Below are 22,839 nucleotides of genomic sequence, written 5' to 3'. Positions count from 1 at the left end.
GTTCATACACATCTTATGAACAATACATACGATCCTAAGTACATGTATGAATATAAGATGTTGTGGTGTGGCGTGTAGGGGTGGTAGCGATGGTAAGAAAACACAAGGCTTGAGGACAACCTCTCGGATAAGATTCCGATTCTATCTGCCTTTATTCATTATCACATATACTTATATATACTTAATACTACGTGATAGTATGATACTACGTGATAGAAATATCTAAATAATCAAAATAATAATGTTATCTCCACAATAATGTGACGTACGTGACATCACACCACAATGTTATTTCCATACACTAATGATAAATAGGTACACCCATTATAAGTATATTTCAGTAGAAACTAGAGATTAAGGGTGAATCGTACCGTCAAATTTGACGTTGATTTTGACCGACGCGCCGCTGACGTTTAGACAAAATATCTTACTTTGCGTGTTTTTCTGCGCACGTTAAAGCTAACGTCAAAGTTGACGGTGCAAGCCACTCTTAGATCTTTATTACTTTCTCTAACGGTGGTAACCGTCTATCTATCTATATAAGATCTATCTATCTATCTCATTCTTTATTTTACGCGTAAACTTATCAATTAAATATGTATTTAGTAGATAAAATGCGCTTTACTACTAAAATTGCGCACTGTACTAATAAAAAAAATTCGAAAACGGAGCGTAGGACATCCGGCGGCTAGATGGGTCGACGATGTAAAGGAAATTGCTGGCAACAACTGCATGGGGATGGCCCAGGACAGAGATGGTTGGCGGAGACGGAAGGAGGCATATACCCAGCAGTGGGTCACGGAGGGCTGCAGATGATGATGATGACAAAAATTGTCGTGTGCGTGGGGTTTGGGGGCTCACTTCTTGAAATTCTACGACATTTATGCTAGGTATTTAGTGAAAGTTGGAATTTTGTGAAAGTCCATTAAGGGTAATGGATAAAGCCAGTATGTTTGTGCCCCGCCCTAGAAGACGACTATTTAATATCGATTTCGTAAAATGTAGCCTTTGCAGCAAATTAGCATACAGAATAACAATAGCGTTGCCAAAGGGGAAAGTTTACGTAGGCGACTGATTGTAAAATCACTGAAGAATCTATAAAAAATTGAGGTTTCTTTACGCTGACGTGGCTTGCGACGTCACAGCCCAGAACGCCACGGAATTCGAATGCGAGAGAAAGAGAAAGCTAATGAGTTTATGTACTTAAATACCCTTTAGACATCACCTCGGCAAGTTTCAAGGTCCCCGTCTATCAAACTTTGTAATGGAACACCTGACTACAAGCTCGCTGTAATGCCAATTACTGTAATTAAATACCTTCGAAGATTCTCACTTGTTTCGTGTTTTATTATGAACTGTGTAGCCCTAGGGTTCGCTTAAAAAGTAAACTTTGAAATGAAGATTTCAACAAAAAATGAAAATCTATGGTTTAAGAAAGAAAGGTTAAGATTTTTTTGCCAAAAGCGTGAGAACGTACAAATTAATGTTAAAATAAATTTTACAATGTTTACAAAAAAAAAAAGATAAAACGTAAGTACCTGCTTAAGAATGTTTCTCTCGTTCTGTTAATGTCAAATATTGTAAAAAATTACAGCGTTTCCGTTATTCACCGTTAGGTACCGGTTATGCAGACGAGAATGAAATTTAATATATTAAGTGCAAAGATTATTTACTCTATATACAATCTATTCTATGTAACAAATACCATTTGAACCCTTTGTTATTTAATACCTCTTTGTCAAAGACGCAATCAAATTCCTCGCTTTCGCGTAAAATGTAGGAGCACGCGCGAGACTGTCTCGAGTTCAAGAGGACTAAAACGTAAAGGCATACTGTTTACAGACAATAAGAATAGCTATTATATTAAAGCATTTATTTACATTCACACTAACTTTTAGCGTGTTCCTATTGCTCAGTCGTGATCAGATGCGGTGACGAAGTATGTTGTAGTAAGGTACGCCGTGTATTCTTTAGATTTGACACTGACCTGCGTTGACATACGTCAAAACTTCATACAATTTCTACGTTCTTCTGCGTTGATCTGTTGGCGAATTTCAATATAACGGACGTCACAGCGGGCCTGAACAATACTAGGACTACTAAGTACTAGAGTGCCTACTAATTCCATGGAACACGCTTACACTGATGCTATATCTAGACATCTAGAAAAAAATAATCTGGCGCGTGATAAAAATACGAATAACACTTTTAGCTGCGTTATAAATTAAATAAATTGTTGTTTTAAGAATTGCATGCGATAATAAATTAAATTGTATTAATTTATCACCATGAAAAAATGCACATCACTATTATAATATCTACTACTTTTTAAGAATTGTAATAATTATATTATCCTTTTATTAATTAAATCATACATACATTTAAACAAAACAAAAAATAATTAAAAATAACTGATTCCTGAAAACTTTTCTTTTTTCTCACAACAAAAACAAAATACTTTGAAGCTAAAAATATGCTTATAATAAACTTTATAAGTGTACGTTTTGAACTTTAAATTCACTATAAAAAGCATTCAGGCCAGACAATCCCTAGAGACTCTAAGTGCCTCGGCTAGACAACATTAAATATTTACACCACTGGGCCGAAATTCTCCGTCTGTATGCAAAATTCGTAACGAAGGGTTAAATTACCCCTGTAGAGGCCTAGAGGCGTCAATTCAGCACGTCATCCTACACTTTGTGAGCCCAGGGACGGATCATTGCGCAAATAGGGTGGGCACAAATAGGGTGGGCACAAACAGGATGGGTAAACGGCGACGGGGGACCAAGTTACAGGTCACTTTTTTAAAATTATGCTGTGATTTGTATGCATAAGGGACATGATCTAACATTATAATTGCGAAAGTAAGTAGTTACTCGTAGCAAGTTTGTTTGTTACCTCTTCACGCTATATCTATACAAACAATCTTCTTGAAATTTTGTGGACATATAGTTTGAAGTATGGGGAAGGACATAGGTTACCTTTCATCCAGGAAAAATAACTTTTTCCGTGGAAAATCAAGCGGGCGAAGCCGCGGGCAACAAGCTAGTTACGAATAAATAGAAGTGTGAAAGTCGACTGATTTTGTCGTCTCTCGTTTGCCGTCCAATTTCAACCCACAATATTATATACGAACATGGGAGAAATACTAATTTGATTCGTGGAGTCGACTCGCTAATAAAAAGATTTAGCCGTGTTACTCTATATGTTTTTATATTTTACGTGGAATAAAACGTCTATATCTTCACTACATAGAATAAAACAAAGTCGCTTCCCGCTGTCTGTCCATATGTATGCTTAGATCTTTGAAACTACGCAACGGAACTTGATGCGGGTTTTTTAAATAAATAGTATTATTTCTGAGAAATGTTTGGGTGAATAATTTATTATTGTTTTACCCGTGCGTAGCCGGGAATAATAAGTATATCAAGTTTCAGGCTTTAGGACTAATATGTAGTAGGTTCGGGTAACGTCGAATGTTCGGGTAACAAGGATTTATTTTTACGATGAATGCTTAAATTTACTTTGCCTCGTCTGAATCGTTAGGCAAATAATTGGGTAAAATTTAAACAAGGAACAGAGTCTGAAACGGTTCTCCGACAGAATAGAGGAGCCATTCTGTCGGCCAATCGATCGTAGATGAAGGGTTCTGTCGTTCAAACGCCCGATATCGAAACATTCTATCGACGAAATATTCGTAGACGAAGCAATCAAAATCTTCCCAAAGAGGTCGAATTGAATTCAATCTTCGCAATATGAAAACTAAGGTGTGCAAGTTCCTTGGAGAGTAGAGGAGCACTAAGAGAATTTTCTGGAATTCCCATAGTAGTGAGAAGAAAGGGAATTTTGATGCGAGTTGCAAACTGCATGTAAACACTAAGAAGAACACCTTTTTGTATGTCTTACTAACATTATGAAGTTCTTTTTACTTCTTCTATCTGTGCCCATTCATTACTGAATGCCGGCCGTCAGCTTGTGCGTATTAAAGGCAAATCTACAACGGTTTATTGGGTGCTAAATACATTCTCGCCAGAACAGAGCCACTTCAATGGCTTCATCGGAAGCTGCTATCAAGTCAGCGCGAGTACAGGTGTTTGGCAACTCGGGACAGGCTAGGAGATGAGCCATCGATTGTGGGGAGAAGCCACAATCGTACATGTTATGAGACTGGTCAAGCATAACCCCATCTAGTATCTTTGTACAGTTATTATCTGTTTAGACAACAAACGGATACGGGAAGGTATTATATCACCTTTCGTCAAAGAGTGCCTGTTTGAAATGACAAGTCCAAATTTCCATCCTTACCTATTATGAAACAAAGTCTTCTGCCGCGTCTATCTGTCTGTTCGCTAATAAACTCAAAAACTACTGCACGGATTCTCATGTGGTTTTCACCAATAGGTAATTCTGGAGGAAGGTTTAGGTATAAAAATTATTATGTTTTTACCCGAGCGAAGCCATAACAAAACTTTCTATATCATTTATCCAATTGAAACAATCTATTTCGTGAAAGTAGTTTATCAATTCAATCAATGTTACGCTTTATATTAGCTTTTCGTGGCCAGCGTGCCCTTACCTGGCTCTGAAAATGGGTCAAGAGTTGCTGTTTGTGTTTATGTTCCACTTCCGATACTTAACTCGCAGTGCCCTATAGAAAATAATGAAGCGGACATCGCTTTCTTAAACAAAAAGTACATAATGTTAGGTAAATAAAATATTATTTAGCCAAAATAATAATTACTTTAAAAATACCGTTAGAAGTTTCAAGCAAAAAAAAAAAACAAATTTTGAAAAAAGTGTCGTATAAAATTTGTCGCAACATGAAGGCCCTATATAGGGACATGTAGTGCCTTCACTTTGACCACCACTGCACTAGTTCACAAGGTTCTATACGATACCATACAAATTGCGGTTTTGGTGGCGTTGTACTAATTCTCAGAAATATAGGCAATTCAAAACACCAAGAATAAGAGAAATCTAAACTTAACCCTCGTTGAAAAATTAGGGGTAAAATAAAAGCTCCCATTTAATTCTCCACTCTTTTAAGTTAGATTGTATGCTGAGTCAGCTACGAAGGCATGGCGTGCGACACGACAATCACAAAATGTGTGTGAATTCGATTGGGAATGACATTGTTCACTCAATTCTTGTAATGGAAAATAGGGGTTCAAGTTTTTTTCTGACTTTCCTGTTTTACGTAAATGAAATCACGTTTTTGCATCGTCGGCTCAATTTTTTATTTGATTCAAGCAAAAGCCTGATTTGAGATGATATACGAGATTAAAACGTAGTGAATTATATACTCTTTGTACGAGATTCTTGTGCATTTGAAGTTCATTTTATAGATTTTCTTTTTTTTTTTTTTTTAATAGAGAATATACCTTTCCTTCTATCTGTTACACTTGCATAGATATATTCAACTAAGTAGATAAGATTTTTTAAATAATTTGTTACGAATTTTCAAGAGATAGCTGAAACACGGCTAGCAAAGGACTTTTGAAGAAAATGTTTGTTTTGTTTGTAATAACTCTATTGTACGAAAAATAAGTACATTATATACTTATTTTTCAATTTAAAATCAATACAAGATAAATACATTGTGTTATTTTAATGTTTAAAATTGCATCTTGTATAAGAAATTCTTAAAACATTTTTAATCAGAAAATAAAAATGATCTAACTTGTAATGACAGTTTTTCGCGAGTTTTCTCTTAAAAGCTCGCGGAGGTGCCAATAAAAACAACATAAAAACCTTTTAAGGGCCAGCCCTTGTCTTGTAATAATACAACCTTTATCAGGGCTGACGCGCGTGGATAACGTTCAAATATGCCGGGGAAAATAGAAAAAGATCTGGGCCAGAATTTATTTTGGAATTTAAATATCACGACGAATTAACAACCTTCTATTTAGGCTCCTGTTCGTTAGACTGATAATAGTAATACAACACTACTGAAACTGCAATTTCTGTGCTGTCATATACACGGGTGACCAGTCCTCCCATACTTGGACCATTTCACCCAGTTGAAGGTGGATAAGTCGTGCTGTCTTTATAAGTCAGCAAAAAAACCTACGTCTTTGAAAAAAAGAAAAAACTTTAGTTCGATTTGGACAATTTCAATTTTATTTTCAAGTCCTAAGAAAATTCAACAGGAACAATTTGATCAACCGATGCGTATCTAGAATCTATGTCAGTCTTCAAAATCGAGTAATTACGATACTGAACTTTTTTCGATTGCGTGAGAATCGAGTCCGAGATTTGATAGTTATTCTGACGAAGAAAAATAAAGTTATAGTTAAATAGGTCCTTGATATTAATTTTCACGGTGAGGTAACACAGGCATTGTGCTACAAGCTCTGAAGGCCGAATGTATCGAGCGACTCACACTTGACCTGTTTCCATGTCAGGAGCACTTGTGGCCAGGGTTTCGACCTGTGTTTATAATGTCCGTTTAATATTGACCATACATACAATATAAACACACATTTTGTACTTTCGGACGGACAAGAGCCTTACAGCTATGCCAAACGCATACTACAAATATTGTAAATGCGAAAGTTTATGAGGATGTGTGTGTTCGTTTGTTACTCTTTCACGCAAAATCTACTGGACGGATTGTTATAAAATTTGGTATACGGGTAGAATATAACCTGGAATAACACATATTTATTCCGAAATTCCCACGGAGCCCCCGGAGCGAAGCTAGTTTATTAATAAGTCTACATTAATTATGTTAATTCCCCAAAAACAGATGTATCTAGTTTGGGTACTACTGCTTTCAATTAATATACTAAGTAATATTTTTAAGTTTCTATACACTGTATACCCTGCGAAATATATCATGGTGGCGTTCCGAAGGTTTTCTTAGTTCAATGGTGAGTTGCCGAATGACGGGCTCGTGTGGTTTTGTACTAAAGAACAGTTATTTGTGCTGTTTTACACGAAACTTGTCAATAAAGACACATGACAAAGAATGTGTGTTATTATTATATTGGTACGCATTTTCAGCCACCGTGATCACCTGGTCGTTTGAGGCATTCATGATTTTTTGTATCTTTTTATTCTAAAATGAGATGTGCATCTGCAGTCAAATATTATTTTTTTGTAATTAACTTGTGACAACGTTTTTTTAAGGTAATAATAAAACCCTTTACAAAGAAATTTCCGTACGCCTGGTCGATGTCTCCGGGGACCCAAGGGCTGGTGACTATTTTGGCCAACGTTTGAGTTTGGCCATACAAAGAGGAAATGTCGCCAGCCTTCTGGGAACTTTACCGCACGACTACGGCGATTTAGTGTCAATTTTTATTAATTTAGTATTTATTATTTAGTTTTTATTTTTAACTTACAGTACTTTATGATGAGGAATTATGTTGTAAATTTACAAAGTATACCTTTTGCGTGGGAATAAGAAAGAAAATTCTTTATTCGGCAAAAAAAACATAGTTACAATTTTACATTAGACATGTTAAAACTAGGGTCTATGCCGAAAAGTTCAGCTCAGCTTTGTGCCGTGTTTCAGTCACAGCACAAAGCTGAGCCACAGTGCTGATTTTCAGCTGGTACCTACATAAGAACAAGAATAATTAAGAAAAAAAATGAAGAGATGCTACCCCAGGGAGTCTTCCTTATTCCTTATAAACTTCGCTGGGTTTATGGAAGACTTTTCTGTGTGGGTCGAAATTGATTGGTTCCGAAATTACTTTTCTTTTGGGAATAATTTATTTTGTTTGCAAAGTTAAGTTTGAAAATATGAATATGTTTATTTTTTAAAGTCCCTTAGGTTGCTTGGGATAAAATGTTAGTCTTCTTCCTAAAGGAAGATATTAGACGCACAGCCGTAAAGCATGCAGAATGTGATGAGAAAGCTAGCGTAATATGTTGACATGGGGATATTTTACGCCTTCTTGTGGTTAAGTAGATAGTTCTTTTTTCGTCCTTTTCATTTTACCCTATTATTATTGCCCAAAGAAGATAAAAACAACACATGCTTATTTTTTATTATCTTTTCCTTCCGCGGGTCTACTGGTAGATATTTCCATAAAAATAAGTAGTGCCTTTGTACTTAGTTTTAACTAAGTATCGATATAATAGTGGTACTTTTATTTATTCGATAGTTTTTGTTTTATGGGATGAGAGCATTATTGCACACCCATCCCATAGCCATCCCATAACATGTGACATTAAGTTTTGTTTTAACACCACATTGTAAATAATGTAAACTCATGTTTTTGCAAATAAATGATCTTTGTCTTTGTCTTTTATCTTTGTGGTAATTTTAATAATTTTTTGGGAAATATCCAAACAATTCTACATTCAAAATCACTGTTGTTGTTCTGCGGATTGCTCGTTGAGTCGATTAAATAACGATTCAGTTTGGTCTACGGCGTTGTGTTACAAATTGGACAATTGTGGCGGAGATCGACCTTTGCCATTTGCATTGATATTCAATAGAAACTGTGAAGGGTTGGGAAAGGATATTTAGAAAATAATCTGTACAATATATTCCTAACAAGTAAATTACTGAGATTAAGTCATGTAAGTATGTTTTCTCCGTTTTTTGACTATACATAAATTATCTTCTTTTCAATAAAGACAAACAATACGTAATGTAGTTATTACGACTTGAAAACTAATGATTACATTACGAATTTATATAAAGCGATAAAAGACTTGTCAGTGGTAGCCCCGTAGATGTCGCCCACGGTGCAGGAACTGGGATAGTTAGGGTACGACATGTGAGCCGCTAACTGGACAGATATAGTCGCAGATATTTTGGCTGGAGAATCCCCACTTCTCCCGGTATTGGCATTTACGAACATTAGCCCGGAGTATGTTTAAGGACTTTCTGGTTGTACAGGTGGGTGATAGCTGTTTGAGAGAACAGCTACATTATCCCTTACGTGCCTCGTACGATATCAACGGGAAGATGTACATAGTGGTCCTATTCTAAGGGACCACACGTCTCAGATTTAGATAGTTTTATCATAGTATACGCTTCTGTAGTATAAATAAACACTGCGCTACATCATGCATACTTTCAACGCAAAAACCCATTCGAGTAGACAAAATGATAGACCTTTTTAAACTTTCCCATAAATTACTTCAACCAGAATAAAGCCTCAAAGGAATTGCAACTATTAAATTTATTATCTTTTCCTTTAAAGCAATATTCTGTAACTATATCGTACACAGATATATAAAACACTCGTTATACTAGATAACGCATGTGCAAATAAAATTTATTTAATATTATTTTTTATTAAAATGCACATTTGCATGCACTTGGAGTCAAACTGGACGAACAATGCAACGTAATTTATACAAAAAATAAAAAATGCCATTTTTCTACATAGTATTTACTAAGAAAACGTTTTAAGTTATTAAAAATAAGTCTATACTATTATTATAAAGTGGTAAGCGTTTGTGACTTTGTGAGTTTGTATGTCCGAGGCGGGTAACCTTCGAAACTACCACGGGAGCGAAGCCCCGGGGGCAACATCTAGTTATTTATAATACTAGTTATATTTACTTAATTTTGACTTTCAGCTTTGTATCGACTTGCTGGGAGCATGGCAAATGTGCGTGACAAATTGCATGCATGCATGACATAATGCCGGCTCCACGTAACCTGGCGGATTCGCCGTACATCGAGGGCTTTCCATTGCGTTAAATAAAAGCACTCATAGTTATGCATTCGCATCGGCATCTGTCCGAGCACTTTCAGACAGATTTATGTCTGTCTGTGCGATCTTATTTATCCAATAACTTCTTCCAGAAAGCCACTGAGCAGATTCAAATTACCTGCTTCACTGGACTCCACTGAACATTTCTGTTGCAGGATGATGCATAGAACAGAATAGAACACTCACACTCACTATTGTGTTTAGACTTAAACAAGTTTTTCGTTTTGTTTACGATTTTATTGTCGTCACATAGATCTTGTGGCATTTAACACGTGACAAAATTCATATCCGTGCCGTTGATTACTTCCCTCGTTAGGAGCTGATCCTGGGTACACTATTTGGAATTGCATATAGCATGAGCGTTTAGTAATAATGGAAATTTAACTAGGTGAAGTAGGTGAAATTTAACTTTCGATATATTTGAAAATGATGAATCATTACAAAACCACAATCGATCTGTGATACTTAACAGGAATATTTTTTGATTATGTACTCTATAAATAAAATCTTAATTTCGGATATTTTAAGAAGAAATCAAAGAATATGGTATCTTTTTACATCCGACGCGAGTGTAATAACTTTTCCATCAATCAGCCAATAAAATACATTTTCCTAACTCGAAGATGCGCGACGGGACGGTCGGAACCTATCATTTCCTCGATAAGGCTGCTTTCTTTAATTTCTGCTTCTTATATTAAATCTTTCATGTTTTACGTTTTTATATCTATTTGCGTATGAGTGCGCGTATAACGATTTTTGTTTTCAATGTTATAAGTAAATTGTGACAGTAAATTCGTTAAGTATTTTTTAAATTGTTATTATTAATTGTTCACTTACATTAATTAAATGTGCTATTATGTGACAATAATAGTATAAATTAGCAATAGTGATGGCCTTATATCCATTAAATAAAATCGTTGTTATTTGGCTATTATTTATTAATTTATTTTATATGATAATATAAAATTTTAACGTCTTAAAAAAAGAACTCATGATTACTCCTTCTTTAAAGCATCAATAGTAACAGATCAAATCAAATCAAATTTATTTATTTTTAGATTTTAGTACACTGGTGGATAGAAGGTACATAGAAGGTATATAGAAGGTATATCGAATATTTACGTTGTCACTGTGGCCTGTCCGCATAGACGTCCAATAGGATTTAATATTTAAGGAGGTTAAACATAACGTCTTGATTCTATAACTGTGATATCAAGTTAGATATCTATGCTAACACGACAGACGTGAGTAGTTCGACAAGCTTTGTGTCATAGCTTTTTTGACGACCTCGGTGGCGCAGTGGTAAGGTGCTCGCCTCTGAACCGAGAGGTCCCGGGTTCGATCCCCGGTCGGGTCATGATGGAAAATGATCTTTTTCTGATTGGCCCGGGTCTTGGATGTTTATCTATATATATGTATTTGTTATAAAATATAGTATCGTTGAGTTAGTATCCCATAACACAAGTCTCGAACTTACTTTGGGGCTAGCTCAATTTGTGTGATTTGTTCTAATATATATATATGTTGTCGTGCGTCAGCATTGTCCAGCCTTCTTGACGGACGTTCCGCATATCGACAACGTTGAAACAGACCGCCATTGTGTTTTAGCCTAACTAAACATGCCTAGACTTTGATTGTTAAGTGGAAACTATTCACAGAGCCTGAGTTAAATGGATTTAATTTGACTGTATTTCAATTTGACCACCTCGGTGGCACAGTGGTAAAGTACTTGCCTCTGAACCGAGAGATCCAGGGTTCGATCCCCGGTCGGGTCATGATGGAAAATGATCTTTTTCTGATTGGCTCGGGTCTTGGATGTTTATCTATATATGTATTTGTTATAAAATAGAATATCGTTGTGTTAGTATCCCATAACACAAGTATCGAACTTACTTTTGGGCTAGCTCAATCTGTGTGATTTATCCTAATATATTTATTTATTTACTTCTTGAAAAATAAATAGCTTTTATCGATTTTAAAACAGTCAATCGCATTAGATTTCTAACCATCATTTTTCCTGAACTACTTGTTATACACATAATAAAACTGTGAGTAGGCTATGTCTGTACGTACATAGAAGATATTAAAGAAGTATTTTTGGCACAAACAGAAGTAAAACCAATTTTTTTGTGAATGATTTTAAATAGATGCTTGAGTATTTTCATAAAACATAATTTCTTGCTTGTAACAGTGGGGTATGTTGGGCGGCGAGAGTGACGGATGAAAGGAAACTTCATGCGACAGAGATGCGAATGCTGAGATGGATGTGCGGGGAAACTAGATTAGATATAATAAGGAATGAGTATGTAAGAGGAAGTATGAAAGTAGCACCAGTTAATGAGAAATTACATAGTTATAGGTTAGGCTGGTTCGGACATATGTTAAGAAGAGATGAAAATCACGTCACTCAAAGGGCATTAAAGATGGAAGTAAAGGGTTCCAGGAATAGAGGAAGACCTAAGAAGAAATGGATGGAGTGTGTCAAGGACAGTATGAACAGGAGAGGAGTATCAATGGATATGGCAAATGACTGAACGAAATGGAAGGAACATACTGTGCCGACCCCACATGAGTGGGTTAATGCCAAGAAGAAGAAGAACAGTGGGGTATGTTGATTAGTTAAGAGCACCTGCTACTCTCTAATTAAAATACTGTACGTCGGCGTAAAGGGATATTTTTTTGTGAATTTTTGTCTGTCTGTATGTTTGTTCGCGCATCACGCAAAAACTTCGGAATGGAGTTTCACGCGGATTATAGCTGATGGTCTAACTTAAAATCTAATATATGTTTCATCGCGAGAGGTTGCTTAAGAACCCTAGACATAGACAAAATCAAAATCAAAATCAAATCATTTATTCAGAAATTAGGCCTTCACAGGCACTTTTTCACGTCATAATCTAAATTAAATGATGTTTACCAAAGCTACAAACTACTAGCATTTCGGAACGACCACTGCTGAGAAGAAATGCCGAAAGAAACTCATTCAAACAGTGTTGGTCCCTATTATGCCAGAAGGGCTTACCATTTTTTATATATAAATTTATGTATAATTTTTTATCAGTAATATAACATTAAGTACATAATACACAATAGTAAGAACACGTAATAAACGCGGACGAAGCCGCGGACGAAAGCTAGTGTAAAATAAATTGAATAACCTAAGAATTCTCTCAAAGAACAATTTCTATCCAGCTACATAAGACAGCTGTGCAATAACGTACACTGTCGGGCAATGAACGCGGAACACTAACAATATTACACTGGCGAGCATATAAAACGCACGTGCTGCTATAAGACTCTATTAGTCAGGATTAGGCTTTTATTGACCGCTGTTGAGTCCCTTGCTCTTATTTAGCACTTATTGAAGTGGACCAGTTGTGGTAGTGTATTTTTAACCCCCGACGCAAAAAGAGGGGTGTTATAAGTTTGACCGCTAAGTGTGTCTGTTTGTCTGTCTGTCTGTGTGTGTACGTGGCACCGTAGCTCACACACGGGTGAACCGATTTGGATGAGGTTATTTTTATTTGACAGCTATATAAACTAAACTTCAACTTCAGATTTATAGGTCTTTCTGTTATCTATAGGTAAAAATATGTTAGGTAGATTTGTAGAGTATGTTTGTATTACAGACATTTTCTTTCAAGTAAATATTAATTGAGACAGAGAAAGACCTTTTCCCTCGCCGCCGGTAAAACTTTTAAAGCTCGCAGTCGTCTAAAAGTTATCTAGAACAGTTCAAAATAAAGTTAGCGAAAGTGCAGACGAGTTCAGAAAATTAAATTATACCCATTTAGAGTTTTCAGTTTACAAAATTAGTACTTACTCAAATTACTGTTTTTGAGCTTAAATATTGATATTATATTAGAAAATGAATGCTAAAAGTTTTTTATTAAGATGCCTGTCAAAAATAAAGGGCAAAGTTACCGGAACGCATGATAAGCGCGTGAATTGTACTAGGCTAAAGGATAAAGCGGAAACCATCAAAATTTTTCTTCGTGTGGAGGATGACAAAAAAGGAATTAAAGTTTATTTGGGACTCAAATGTTTGTTTTTATTCGATCCAACATGCGTTGAGGAGTAACGAGCCTGACCCGGGATCATTTCACGCCCGTAGGCGAGATGGACATTCAAAGTTTTAATGATTTACCAATAAAAAAAAATGCTGCAATCCAAAAGAACTCAAGAATTTTTCTCTATACTTTTATCTTACTTAAATCATAGTACTTCCTAATATTTGAATTCCTTTCCCTCTAATTGTCCTTGTTTCCTTTTTACAAACTATTATAATAAGTGCGTTAGTTTGTGAGGAGATTAGGTAGATACTATTTTATGCAAAGTCCAATGGACGGATTTTACGATCTATACAATACCACAAATTACATAATACCCCAGTAACAATACCTACTATTATTATAATTATAAAGAGGACGCGTTTGTGAGATTGTATGTTTGAGGCGAGTAATCTCTGAAACTACCGAATCGATTTAAATAATTATATCACCATTAGAAAGGGTACCTTATCCAAGATTGCTATAGGCTAGATTTTATCTCAAAATTCCCACGGGAGCGATGCCCTGGGCAACATCTTGTAAAATATAAGTTGTATTAACATATTAAACTTTTTATCTCAAAATTTCTATGAGATAGTTTTTATAAGACAAAAACAATTATTTTATCCAAATATAAATAAGTACGCGAATATGAAAATGCTAGTAATGATATAGATAGATATAAACGACCGTTTTACTTCCCTTCTTTGGCACAGAACGTAGGTAATGGCCATAAATGTGCAAAAAGTTCCATAAATGGATCTCCAAGATGGATTTTCGTCGGGCCCAACTCATGCAACCGATGCGAATAATTGAAGATTGCGTAGTTTGTGAGTTTTTATTTACCGCAGTAAAACCAGCAATGTACGTCCACTGAATTTTGGCGAACTTTTCAACGATAATATATCGTCGGCATAATAGTCCTCTAGATATTCCGTCGACGACTGTAACAAATCTAATTTGATGGTAAGTGCTGGGCGATAGGTCGGAATGGCAAGTTGAGTTGGAATCCAGACGCTAATTCTCTAAGAAGTCGGGAATTTATCTATGTGATCTGGTTTAGATGAAAAGAATTCGAATGTACAATATTGTTAAAGAAAGAAAGAAAACATTTATTTGCCAAAAACATGAGTACAAATAGTCAAAATTAATTAGACCTACACGTTTTACCGAATATAGGTATGCAAATATGAATAAATAAAGAGGAGCATGCTATCCACTACAAATTCAAAACAAAAAAAGAATTATAATGTACTTATACTAGCCCTAAATTCTATCCGAGTCTATCATTAAAGAAATCATTTAAAGTATAATAACATTTATCAGTTAATAAAGACTTGAGGTGCTTTTTAAATATATTTAAATTTAAGCTTTTATATTGATTTGGAATTTTGTTGTAAATTTTCGGTGCCATACATACTATGCTATTACCGAGTAAAGCAGTTTTTGATGGGTGCATGCATAATCGATAGATATCTCGATGATTGATAATGATGTTGTGAAAAGAAATAATAGTGAATTATCAGAAGATATAAAAAGTCAGTATAATTAATAGAAAAATCACTGTTCTAGGGAACAGTGATTTCCTAAGACACAAGACTACAATTCGTCTATCAATTGAATTCTCACTTCAGCCCTCGATTGCATGAGTCCATGAGTTGAACCTAATGATTTTTTGTAATCTGTAAATGGTGCATTGAAGCGTTTATCTACCTAAGTTCCGAGACTTCACACTTAATCATTACATCGTATAGTATAAGGTCGCTTCCCGAAGTCTGTAAGCTTATCTTTAAAATTACGCAACTGTTTGCACCTATGTTATGATATGAATCCATACGGGCCGTTAGTTACTTACTTGATAAAAAGTAGCTCATATCATATACATATTATTAGTATATGTAGTATATTATATATTATAATTGTACTATTTAAATATATTACAATGTCAATTGATTCTCACTTTAGCCCTCGATTGCATGAGTCCCTTTTGATCCTAATGATTTTTTTTGCTTTTTAATCAGAAAGTTGGACTAAGACATGTCTTACTGACTGACTGAAGTAACTAACGGCCCGTCCTGGATTCTCTCGGGTAAAACCATAATATACCATACATTATTACATACAAACCGTTGCGTAATTTTAAATGTATAAGCTTACAGACAGCGGAAAGTTACCTTGTATTATACGATGTAGTGATTAAGTTTGAAGTCTCGGTTTCGGAAGCGGTGGTGGTGTAATGGTTAAGACGCCCGCCTATAGATCGAAAGGTCCCGGGTTCGAATTCTACTCGTGCCACATGAGTTTGTATACCAATCTGACTCATGTATAGTAGTTTTCATCGTCCTCCACTTGCGGTGAAGGAAAACATCGTGAGGAAACCTGCACACTGGTTGATTATTATTAACTTGTATGTGAAATGGAGAAGGCAATGGCAAACCACTCCATTAATAATGCCAAGAAAGTTGTTGTGTGTGTTTCATTCGACGTAACAACCACGACCCTCAGCCATGAGGAATACGACTATGAAGAGGATGAAGTCTCGGAACTCATTGAAGACTTTATCTACCTGAATTTTTCTGCACCATTTGAAGAAGAAATATTAGTTATAACTAGGAACTACTTAATTCTTCTTTGCATAACGACGGCAAAACCGATAACGCTAAACTAATAACGAAGTAAATAATTTCTTGCCAGAAACGAGCCACTCCAACCAAGCCCAATACAAAAATTAGCTAGCTAATTAAAAATCCAGTTCATACATTTCACAAAGTACATGACTTAATTACGAAATGCATCAGGTTAATTTCGAATACATGTGTCATTATCAAATTAAGTCATTAGCTTCGATCCATCGGTCTATTTAGCCTTCCGTAATGGCGATCGAGGGATGATTTAGTAAATTGAATGGGCTATTTTGTGTCATTGATGTGTTAATAAATTGAGTTTGATAGCTTGTCCACTTTTACGGGGAATAAACGTGAGTATCTATTGAAAATTAGCGTGATAAGAATTATAGTGTCAGGAGTAGCTATCGCCGTTTCAGCCCGGGATGATAAAAAAAATATCACACTTGCCTATAGTTTTCACTTCAGACATAACAAAAAAAACTCTCTTTTTCCCAAATCCTATAAATGTGAAAAGTTGTGAGGATGTATCCTGTTACTCAATCACGCAGAATCTACTTGACAGATTACGGGTAGAATATAACCTGGAATTACACATAGGGTGCTTTATGTCCCGTAATTCCCACGGGAGCGAAGCCCCGGGGCGCATCTAGTAAATGATAATTGTTTCGGTTTTCGTTTTTTGGATCCACCGTGCACTGAGATTTATCAAAATCTGTCTAGTGGTGTGTGCGTGAAAGAGTAAAAAAACAGAAATAGAGTCATCCTTTCTCAAAATTTTATATATTTTGAATGATTTTTATCTTGAAGAAGCGTGAGTAAACCGAATTCAACCTTTGACTCTTAATCAAGAACATGAGTTAAGTGATAGTAACTTTCAGCTGTTCGTTAACTTAATTAAGGGTTGTCGTTGGGAGTTCTACTAAGTTATTATATATTTCTTACTTTGTTTGGATTAACAATAAGTGGGGAAAGTTATACCACAGTTTCGGCAAATTAGATTTAGGTACAAGTACGTTTAGCACATGGACTGAACATTCATACGGGAATTGAAATATTTATTGACCGAGCGAGCGACGCGAGCGAGGTCTCACATTCTACTTGGGGCGAAAATACATTTTTTGTATGTATGTATGTATATTTGTTTGTTTGAAACGCGATAACTTTCAAACCGTTGGTCCGAATTTGATGAAATTTAAAAGGTATGTAGGATATGCCAATATAATTTTTAAGTTCGTAGGTCATTAACATTTTAGGCGATTTTGTAAAAAAAAAATATTGTGTTCGCGAGGTCTAAGTTCGCGGCGAACACAATATTTTTTTTTATAAAATCAAAATCAAATCATTTATTCAGAAATTAGGTCTTCACAATGCACTTTTTCACGTCATATTCTAACGTAAACAATATTTACCAAAGCCATAAACTACTATTCGGAACAACCAAGCTGAGAAGAAATGCCGAAAGAAACTCATTCAGTGTTGGTCCATATCATACCGGAGGGGCATACCATTTTTTAAAATATAAATTTATAATAATCTATACAGGGTTACTGGTATCTAACGCATAACCTTCCAAAGATGCCTCTTTGGACCTTATGCCTAAGGTACATAGAGCCTAATATCGTTTGTTCTACGACTTTTATCTAAACGTAATAAATACAAAAAAAAAATGTTTTAATGTCGTTTCTATAAAGCATTACTCTATGTTCGATGCCGCTACATAACGCTACTGTCTCGTGTTGCTTGGCTCTTACATAGTGTTAAGATGTGTACAATCGCCTTATTATGATTATAAAAAAAAAAACTACGAATCACGAAAGTTTGTAGATTAAAAGTTGTTTGTTTTGATGTACCCAAGGATTATGGATGCCGAAAACAATGCGTAGTGGACGAGAAAAACTAGAAAATCGGACCTTGAGCTCTGCTTGACGCATCACGGTTGCGGAAGAAACCGGGAAAATGCTGAGAGAGAGAGAGAGAGAGAAAAACAGACTATGATCATATAGGTAAGGTACCTTTTGTTGTTTTAGGTTCAGAATACGAAACAAGTACCTATCACATACTATACTAGTATTCTAAGCAAAAGACAAATGGAAAAGCCTTTAATTTACCTTTCAGTTTTTCCCAAAGATTGATAAAAATGCTTTTAGAATTAAGTCCGCCCTTTGCACCGTCTTGGTAAATGAAGTTTGAATAAATGAATAAAAAACAGCCTAAGTTTCAAAAGTATGATTTAAGAAACGTTTTTTTTTCTTTACCCATATATTATTATTAGAAAGAAGGTTTAAACAAGTTCAGTTTTATTTCGGGTCTTCCAACGGTCTTTTTATGGGGTCGAATCGGGTCACCTAAACGAGATAGGGTGGTTTCCTTCACAATGCGATTTTCGACAGAAAATATAAAATCCTTTGCCACCATTTCAAGGACGACCGTCATTACGTATTTCAAGAATTGGTGAGAGAAAATCATAAGATTATTATACCTAGTGATTTTGTAACACTTGGTATACCCAATATATTATACTAGCTGCGCCATGGGCCTTCGCTCCCAAGGGAAATTCAGGATAAAAAGTACCCTTTGTCATTCCAAGTTATATTTCACCTATGTGCACCAAATTTCATAACAATCCCTCCAGTAGATTTTGCGGGAAAGAATTACAAACATACACACAACATGCATCCTCACAAACTTTCGCATGTTTAATATTAGTAGGATTAATTTAATTTTGTTTATTGGCACGTATTATTGGCCTTGTATCAATAGACAGGTGAGATTTTAAACACTCGTGTAAAGAAATATTTGAAACAATTATTTGCTGCCGTTTATAAATTTACATACCAATTTAAAGCATGTCTTACGCTTGTTTCCATACCACACGTGTGTGTTAGCTAAACCCGGGATTAGACAGCACCATATCGTAATCCCAAGGAGTAAATCGCCTAATTAGAATGCGGCCTAAGATCTTTAATCCTATCGGAAGATGTAGACGGTATTTATAGTTAAGTGTACTTTAAGGACTACCATAGTTGTTGCGCCGAAAATTTGCATACCCTTCCTACTGATATTATAAATGCGAAAGTTTGTTAGGATGTATATGTGTATGTTTGTTACTCTTTCACGCAAAATATAGTGGACGGATTGTTACGAAATTTGGTACACGAGTACAACATAACCTGGAATAACACATAGGGTACTTTTTATACCGAAATTCCCGCAGGAGAAAAGACCCGGGGCGTAGCTAGTTTGTTCTTAAAAATGCTAGCCCTAAGTAGCATGATTTAGTTTTTTGTGAATAAGAAGGTATTCAATTTTCAGCACAAACGGTTGTCCTCACTGAGACAAAGCGGCGCGATACGGCGCGACGCGAAATATCAAATGTATTGACATATATGTATGAATTTAAATACATCTCAGTAAATACATGGTATATATTTGGCTATGGCGTCAGGAAGTGTTGACTTGGAAACTACATAGCCTTCTTGTATCACCACGAAATTTTCGTTTTTTGAAAGCACCTTAAAATATTACGTTACGGTTGGCCGAAACCGAATTTCCTCTTAGAAAAACATTATTATTGAATCTCAAATAAAAAAAGCGCGACAAAAAATTCCTCGGGCACATTTTCCGCGTCTTTTGCTTCCAGTATCTTGCGGAAGTGACGTCATCCGGTCTTGACCCACTTCCGTCCCCGAGAAAGCTCGCGACAGTTTTAATGATGTCAGTGCGCCGAATTAGGGCGGATTTTACGTGGATTTTAGGGGATTCATTAAAATGTAATGTTTAATTTGAAGTACGGTATTCAAGGTGACATTTTAGACAAAATTCGTCTTCTGAAATTCAAAGTAGTTCGGTGCAGAAATTAGGTGCGCCTCGAGGCTACGCTCCCGTGGGAGCGGATTCCCAATTTCCAGGTTACCAGGTTACATTCTTCACGTGTACGAAATTTCATAACAATCCGAGTAGATTTGGCGTGAATGGGTAACAATCATATACATCCCCACAAACTTTCGCATTTTTAATATGAGTAAGAAGGGTATGCAAATTTTCGGTGCAACAACGAAAGTATTGCAATAATAGTATATAGAGACTAACAAACAAATATATAGACGTAGTACATTCTTACAAATTTTCGCATTTATAATTTTGGTAGGATTGGCATTTAGACCTTGTGAAATGGAGGAGAACGAGGAGAGAAAGCGGATCCTGGGCTCCGACGCTCCATTGGAAGGAACTGGAAAACCGTTCAGTTGAAAGATACGAGTTTTCTTGTTAAAAAACAGCTTTTTAACCCCCCGACGCAAAAAGAGGGGTGTTATAAGTTTAACGTGTCTGTCTGTGTGTCTGTCTGTGGCATCGTAGCTCCCAAACGGATGAACCGATTTTCGCTTAGCTTTTTTTTTTGTGTCATAGACAATTCTATCCCGAGTGTTCTTAGCCGCGTTTCATAAAAATCGTTTTAGCCATTCAAAAGTTATAGCGAAATTAATATTGGAAGTCGGGGGTTTTCTAATTTGTCTAACAAATAAACTTGTTAAGTAGCTACTTAGATTATATTTTAGTTTTAATTTTTTCTTGAAAAAAAAAAAAGGTTCTGCAAGCGTTTCGACCGCTGCGGTTGCGTCGTCATTATTATCCGATAATTTTCTTGAGGAAGGAATCATTTCCAAAATAAACCATTAATAGAATTCACATTAATCACAGTACAGATTAATGATTTTAAAGTATGATAGTAAAACTGATTCTTGTCTTTGTTAAAATTTGAAAAATAACAATGACTCGCGGCCGCTTCGGTCGAAACGCTCGGAGTACCACGCTCGGAGATGCATATCACTAAACAAAAGCTGCTTTTAGCGAGTGAGCTTTTAAAAGAACATTTTTGTGTTTCGAGATTTGAATTTTTAATTGGACTTATGTTAGCATACTCGGCTCGCCGGATATATACTTTTTTAAAGTATAATTATTTGCTATCGAAGTCAAAGTATTCAAAAATCATAATTTTAGACGATACTTTTAAAGGCACTTGCAATAAGGTACGTACACAATAATATTTCTCAACTACCAGCATTGTAATGCTATAAAAAAATGCTAAAAAGAAACTAATACAAGCAGTTTATGGGTCACTATCTAGAAAGGCTTAACGTTATATTTTTTTCGTAAGTTTACTCCTGATTTATTTAAAACATAGCGAAAAATGTCAAGCACACCCCCCCGTCTTGTACCCATTTTTCACTTGAATATTTTTTTGCAAAAGAATCATTTTATTCACGTATAGGTTGTTCAAAATGGTATACTTAAAGTAATGTTCTGAACGTTGAGAAGGGACTCGACCTCAGACAAACTTCCAAGCGGCATATTTGTATAAAATTCTAATAAAAAAAGATGGCACTTGAAAACCCAGTTACGACATTGTTCAACTCTGGAATCGCGTAACTTTGATTAGCTTCTTTTTGGCGGTCTTTTATTCTTTTCAGAAAGTTGTAGAGTAATTTTTTCTTTTTTGTTTCGTTCCTTGAGTTGCTATATTTATTCACTTAGAGAGATAATAAACAGTATACTAAATTTACTAACTTGGCTATGTTTTGTGAGTACAAATGAAGGACCAGACTATTTACGGCAACAAGGGATCGCAAAATGTACTTAACGCCGTCATCTAACTTTAGCCTGTCGCCATGACGTAAAAATAACATTGTAACATTGCCTGAAAATGTATGATTAAGACAGAATTCTATCTCTATATTTTGTTATATTTTTTTTGTGAAATTTGAAATGAAAATGTTTTTTTTTTCTATAAGTTGCCATATCGTTTATATATCAATTAAATTTCTAACCTCGTTCACACTTTGCTTTTCGCAAAAAAAAAAACTAATTCAATTCTAAAATCTAGAAGTAAATTTACAAAAAAATACTCACTTAATAAACATACAAATGCCAGTCTTCTCCATGGCCCTGGATATCCCTTTCCATGACGCCAACATGGAGTATTTCTGCTTAGCAGTCAGCGGTAACCGAGGGTCCGTAGCTGGGGGTGGACCATCAGATATAGCTGGTGTTGCATTCACCCCCCTTTGCCGCTCGGACGCTGCCAACTTTCCCAACTTACAACCCATTTTTCTGGGTCTTTTATTACACCCTTTCTATCATAATTCTTCCACAAAACGCACTGGTACACTTTTTTAATTCTTGAATCACGTAATCATATTTTTTTAAAAATTTAACACTCTTATTAACACGCTGTTATCTCCACATTTCACGGGTTTTATTATGTGTTTTTCGTCACGACTTCTCCTCAGTAGTCGAGTTTCATCTTATCTAATCTAATCAGCCACAGTTCGCGGATTCACCTGAAAAAAAAAAAAAAGAAAATGCCGTTATCTGAATGTCATTGAAAACGATCTTGTTCGAGTGTCCTTTGCTTGACAATTTAACATAAAAAAAATGTATATTATCACGAACGTTACACCCTAGCAGATATTCGTAGATTTA

At 35.5% G+C, this 22,839-nt stretch overlaps 1 protein-coding gene across 1 annotated transcript in view; it reads right to left on the bottom strand.

The window, feature by feature from the left end:
- Nucleotides 1-22,839, bottom strand: part of LOC128674331 (neuroglobin-like) — a 57,026-nt gene that overhangs the window by 11,407 nt on the left and 22,780 nt on the right. Inside the window, exon 2 of the mRNA XM_053752826.1 lies at nucleotides 22,267-22,697. Coding sequence (XP_053608801.1) covers nucleotides 22,267-22,463 — 197 coding nt within the window. The 5' untranslated portion in view covers nucleotides 22,464-22,697. The remainder of the gene's footprint in view (nucleotides 1-22,266; nucleotides 22,698-22,839) is intronic.

This window comes from Plodia interpunctella, chromosome 12, assembly GCF_027563975.2.
Source record: "Plodia interpunctella isolate USDA-ARS_2022_Savannah chromosome 12, ilPloInte3.2, whole genome shotgun sequence".
NCBI classification, from domain to species: Eukaryota; Metazoa; Arthropoda; class Insecta; order Lepidoptera; family Pyralidae; genus Plodia; species Plodia interpunctella.
Note: the sequence above shows the minus strand (reverse complement) of the source record. Positions and strands in the feature narration are given on the sequence as shown.